Source organism: Geotrypetes seraphini, chromosome 6 (assembly GCF_902459505.1).
Source record: "Geotrypetes seraphini chromosome 6, aGeoSer1.1, whole genome shotgun sequence".
Taxonomy (NCBI): domain Eukaryota; kingdom Metazoa; phylum Chordata; class Amphibia; order Gymnophiona; family Dermophiidae; genus Geotrypetes; species Geotrypetes seraphini.
In genome coordinates, this window is record NC_047089.1 from 47,345,023 (window position 1) to 47,351,222 (window position 6,200).

Here is a 6,200-nt window from a genome sequence, read left to right on the forward strand (position 1 = left end):
CCTTAGTAAAAGGAACCCTTAGTTTCCTATATATTTGGTGAACAAATATGTTTTCATATGCCTTAGGATTAGACTAGGCCAGGGGTAGGCAATTCCGGTCCTCGAGAACCAGAGCCAGGTCAGGTTTTCAGAATATCCACAATAAATATGCATGAGATAGATTTGCATCTCAAGGAGGCAGTGCATGCAAATCCATCTCATACATATTCATGGTGGATATCCTGAAAACCTGACCTGGCTCCAGCTCTCGAGGACCAGAATTGCCTACCCCTGGACTAGGCGATTTACAATGAAGAACTTCATTAACACTGAAATGTAGCTAAGTGAGCCATAAAGGTTTTTAAAAATTTTTTAAATGATGGTGCCTGGACTATAACAGTGGAATCTGGAAAGACCCTGCTGTCCGCCCATATACTCTCACCCCCCCCCCCCCTACAACCAAAGCCTTCCCCACTTTTTGCCACCAATAAAACACTACAGTCTTTGATGGAAGAAATTAGCTGCAGCTCAGTTTATTAATCGAAACACTTTAACACAGTGGTATTCAACCCAGTCCTCAGGGACCACCTGGCCAGTCGGGTTTTCAGGATATCCACAATGAATATGGATGATAGAGACTTTGAAAACCCGACTGGCCAGTTGGTCCCTGAAGACTGGGTTGAATACCACTGCTTTAACATATATAACTTCAATTAACATAAAAAAAGAGCTCCTCCCGAGCTACCCAATTAAATTGTTCAGTGCCCTTGACCCTGCCACCACAGCAAGGGTCAGAGGGGTAGCATGTCCCTCATGCCCCTTTATCCGGGTCACCTGACCCACCAGGCACGGCACCCCGCTGGCCCACCGCTCATCACCTGATGAGCCCCAATGACCCAGTAGCTCGGGAGATCTGCCACCCTGAGATACTATGTGCTGACCCAAAAAACATGGGTGGGTGGGTGGGTGGGAAAAGCTGCCCTGGAGGACCCTGAAGAGAACGAGTCCTCCTACGTCCCCTCCTTAAAACTTTAGCCCTGCGCGTTACCCGCCTTCCCACCAACCAAATTTAAACTGCCCTGCCTGACAGGCCCTCTAACCCAGGGGTCTCAAAGTCCCTCCTTGAGGGCCGCAATCCAGCCGGGTTTTCAGGATTTCCCCAATGAATATGTATGAGATCTATGTGCATGCACTGCTTTCAATCCATATTCATTGGGGAAATCCTGAAAACCTGACTGGATTGCGGCCCTCAAGGAGGGACTTTGAGATCCCTGCTCTAACCTATCATGTCATTTCCTACCTACTACCCCGCCCCCCCTACCACCCCGGCCGATGGGCGACACGAGGGCCTACCAGCCCCGTGTTATATTTCGCCCATCGACACGGGGGTCTCGGGCTCCCATTTATTGAGAAAGATCCAATGAGAATGGTATACTCTAACTAGATAGATAGATAGATAGCCAAAGAATTGGCAGTCGTAGTGATAGTTTGATTTGTGTGAACATGTAGGTGTAACAAAGTTTGAATTTCCCTTATCCCCAGTGTACACAAAGTCATACGAGTATGTACATGGTATGTTTTGGGGTGCACAGCTATTTGTGTATATTGTGGAAGATATCTCTTAGCCTATATGGCACCATCCTATCAAGTGGTAGCATATTGGTCCAAAGATTCAACTGCTTTATACATAATCAAACTACAGATCTGAGATTCATTGTTTTAAGGAATTACTCGAAAAGGAAATGTGGCTTTCATGGGAATTTTTATGCAATTTTGCTTTGTTTCCAAACAGCTGTAAGATTGCTTCTGATTTTGGACCATGCATGTGCATTCCTGCATGCAGGCCGATAACGTAGCTGCTTTGTTTTCTCCCAAATGTATAACAGTTAATATTATAGCTTACCAAGCATGCGACAAAATTCCACAAAAAGATAATGAAAGTTTATCGCTCTCAGAAATAGTTTTAATACAGTCTTGGTTATTGCAAACCACAGTTCCACAGCAGCACATCTTTGAAATGGTTCACTACGTAACCGATTCCATTGTTGGACTGCACATTAAAAAGTGTTACTCGCTTTGAAGTTTTTGTCTAATGGATCTAAACTGAAAGAAAATGTTTTCCTATTACCTAATTCAATCATAGCGAAGAGGCTTGGTAAAAAGCCCACAGATTTTGCCCAAAGTGTGACAGAGTTCTCTTTGTGTCTGCTTATCCTCTGCTGTCACACACTTTAATTCGCCTCTCTTTATCTGGCATTCAAAACTTTTTTCAATGACATTCAATAAGGTCCAGCGACTGAAAAAAAAAAAAAAAAAAACTGGTTATTTTTTTTAGATATTCTTTCACAGTAGCTTTGGCTTGGTGTTCATTCACTGGATATTAACCCCTTGCTTGCAAGCGTGTCCTAGATATGGCATTGCACAGAGTTCAGGAGAGAACTGATGCAGACTTGCAGAGCTCAGTTTCTGGTTTGAATGTGGGGTCTGTTCTGTTCTTGTAAAGGTATTGGTGCTTGCTTACCTACTTAGATTGGTCTTGGACTTTGGGCAGAAAAGCTGTCTAGGGAACACATTTGATTTTTCTCCTCCAAGAACTGGAATAAGCACTTATACAGAGTTCTTGTTTTCCCCACCAGCTCTCCAAAAGCAATGATAAAATAAACATAAAGTCTGCAGTCTGGTATTATATTCCAACTGACAATCTCATTTTATTAAAGGTTTGTGAGATGGGGGTTGGTTTTTTTTTTTTTTTTTTTTTAGGTTAATCCAAAAATGTGCACTTAACTTTAGGGAATATAAAAAGAGCATAGCCTTTTTATTTGTTTTCCTAAAACACACTTGTAAAAAGAGGCATGAGAGAATAATTAATGAACAACTATTTCGTCCTGTCAGTAATTTTAGGTGAACTTTTAAAGGTTGCTGATATATCTCAGTGGCACCGATAATGGTATGAGGGGCCGCCGAAAAGTTCTCAGCCCAAACCAGGAAGAGAATGATGTGGAGCCATGAAACGTACAAGTTATTCCACACTTTTCTGAACACTTTTCGTTTTAGTTCATATCACTGAAACGAAAAGTGTCCAGAAAAGTGTGGAATAACTTGTACGTTTCATGGCTCCACATCATTCTCTTCCTGGTTTGGGCTGAGAACTTTTCAGCGGCCCCTCCTAGTCAGCCACTAACCTAAATTGTGAACTATTTTTCTTTATGCCGTGTGCCTGCGATTAGGTAGTATTCAGCTAAAGTTACGGTGCTATATAGTGTGTGACACAGCTGCTAATTTATTTATATTGAAATTATATTTGAGATAATTTGTACAAGTTCTTTGTGTGAGAGAGAGAGAAAAAAAAAATCTGGCTGGTCAAACAGCTTCCCCCTGAAGCATTCAAATCCAGCAGCTCAGTTGTTTAACAATTGTATTTTTTAATCGCTGAGTACAGCAGCATTTAACAAATAATTCAGGATGGGAACGCTGGCTGATTATAGAATTTTTTAAAAAAAATCTTTATGCATTTTTAAAACTTTCAGTAAGTGTAACATAATATAAAAAACATTTTCTAATTTAACATCACTTAATATACCATCAAAGTATAACTCACATCAAATATCTCCCCCTAACTTATACCCGACAATTGTTTTTAAGCATAAGAAATCATAAAGTGATTATAGAATTTTAAAATAAAAATTATAGGGAATCTTATATTTTGTTGTCCCTGTTCTCATAAGCTCCATTTCACCACAATATATATATATATATAGAGAGAGAGAGAGAGAGAGAAAAAGGCTCCTTTTACGAAGGTGCGCTACGGGTTTTACCGCACACAGCAGATTAGCGCACGCTATAGAGCACACTAGCCAAAAATCTACCGCCTGCTCAAAAGGAGGTGGTGGCGGCTAGCGCACACAGCATTTTGGCGCACGTTATTCTGCGTGTCAAGGCCCTAGCGTGCCTTTGTAAAAGGAGCCCAAAGTTGTATGAAAATTGGCACAGAGCGCTCATCAGTTAAAAGAGAAGAGAATCGGAGGTTGCTGATATACAAAGACAACCGTTTCCAAAATAAGAAAGCCAAGAAATGCGAGAGAAATGCCCCATGAAGACGAACGGGACATAGAGCAGCCCTAGAATGGGAAGGAGAGCTTTAAGAATCCCGATATATTTCTCAATAAACCCTTATCTAAACAAGGCAGAAGGGCGATTGGAGGTAGCAGGGAATATTCCACAGGTGGGCAAAAAACAAAACAAAACAAAAAACCCAACTCCAATATTAAAGTGAGGTGGAATAGATAAACGGGTAGCGCACAAAGCAGGTGAAAATGCGGAATAAATAATGTAAATAGAGTAAGCTTCTTTGAAAGCAAAAGAACTGAAAAAGAGAAAGAAAAGAATAATAAATGAAGGGAGAATGAGAAAATAAACTACAAAAAGGGAGAGCAGGGGGAAAGGACGCCTGTTACGGCGTGGGTGGGGTCGACAAGAATAGATTACATTATGCAGTTCATTTAGTTAACAAGTGAAATAATGAGGAAGCGTGCAGTGTGAATGGCAAGAAAAAAAAAGCCACAAAAAGCCTATTGAGAGGCCTCCGCCGCTCCTGGCGAAGCCGTCACATGGCGAAGCCCCTATTTAAAGCCGGCGTCCAGGCACTTTCAGCACCACTCTTGCTGGCCAGCGCCCGAGGCTCCCGCTCCCAGCCCTCGCCGAGGAGAAAGCCTCTTCTGGAGCCATGCCGCGCTCCTTCCTGGTGGATTCCTTGATTTTGAGGGAAACGAACGACAAGAAGAGTGAAAACACGCCACCTTTGTTTCCGTACGCCGTGCATCCTAGCCACTCCTTGCAAGGGCTCTCCTCGGGCTCTTGCCACTCTCGTAAATCGGGACTGCTGTGCGTCTGTCCCTTGTGTGTCACCGCTTCACAGCTCCATTCGCCTCCTCCGGCCATTCCGCTGTTGAAAGCTTCTTTCCCCAGCTTCTCGTCCCAGTACTGTCACTCCCCCCTAGGCAGGCAACACTCGGTTTCGTCCGGGTCCAGCGTCAGTCATGGACCTGCCATTTACCAAGCAGCATATTCCTTGCCCGATCCTAGGCAGTTCCACTGTATCTCCGTTGGTAAGTAAATCGTTTTCCAGCCTTACGCACTTATATTTTGATTATCCAAAGAAAACTCAAGGCGGAATGCGACCAATGCTCAAACAGACCTCTCGTTTCAATTTCAACTTGTGAAATTGAGCACAAATGTGTGAAACCTTTGCCGATCTGTGGTCTATTACATTCGAGTCCAAATTCTCATATAACACCCAACGTGGTCTGACTTATTTGCTGAACGAAGCCTCGCCATAATCATAAGCCTTATATTACATCCGATTGGGGCAGTAAAGGATAAAAATTCATGGTTTGCATTAAAAATAATTCTTATGCAACTTGTCTTTAAAAGTCCCGAAATGTACGTTGTTATTGTGATTGCATAAAATGTCATCTTGCAAATGTCTCTTCTTGTAACTGTTCTCTCCTTTCTGCTCCCAGAAAGCTCCTCCAGCCATTTACCGAGCAGTAAACGAATGCGCACAGCCTTCACCAGTACGCAACTCCTGGAACTGGAAAGAGAGTTCGCGTCCAACATGTACCTCTCCCGGCTGAGACGCATCGAGATAGCCACTTACCTGAACCTGTCCGAGAAGCAGGTAAAGATTTGGTTCCAGAACCGAAGGGTCAAGCACAAGAAAGAAGGCAAGGGCAGCTCTCACAAGGGCGGCTCGAACAATTGCAAATGCTCGTCCTTGTCTTCTGCCAAGTGCTCTGAGGAAGATGAGGACGTGCCCATGTCACCGTCACCTTCAGGAAAAGACGACGGAGATCTCACTGTTACCCCATAATATCAAACTGCCAAACTGCCTCACTGTTAACAATAAAAAGGGTCACTTCTCAGAGTGCACCTCAGGCCAAAACGCTTCGAAAGGACTTTATAGAGTTTTTATATATACAATGTAAGTTACAAAGAACTGGTGATTTTAGACATTGCTGAAATCGTGGCTACATAAAATTTACCAGTGACTGGCTCTGTAATATACTGTATATACTCATTTATATGTTTTTAATATGACATTTAAAAGTTGTGTTGATTTGTCCTGGATAGATTTCAACTTTAACTTTTTTAAAGGCATCGCTCAGCTTAGGGTACCTTAAGAGTAATTTACCGGATGCGCTAATTGTATCACTCAAATGTAA

General features: G+C 42.6%; 1 protein-coding gene across 1 annotated transcript; it reads left to right on the top strand.

The window, feature by feature from the left end:
- Positions 1 to 4,702: 4,702 nt before the first annotated feature.
- GSX1 (GS homeobox 1) lies at positions 4,703 to 5,848 on the top strand. The gene is made up of 2 exons (XM_033947747.1): positions 4,703 to 5,084; positions 5,499 to 5,848. Exons 1-2 carry the CDS (start codon positions 4,703 to 4,705, stop codon positions 5,846 to 5,848), a joined length of 732 nt encoding a protein of 243 aa, XP_033803638.1.
- Positions 5,849 to 6,200: the final 352 nt, after the last annotated feature.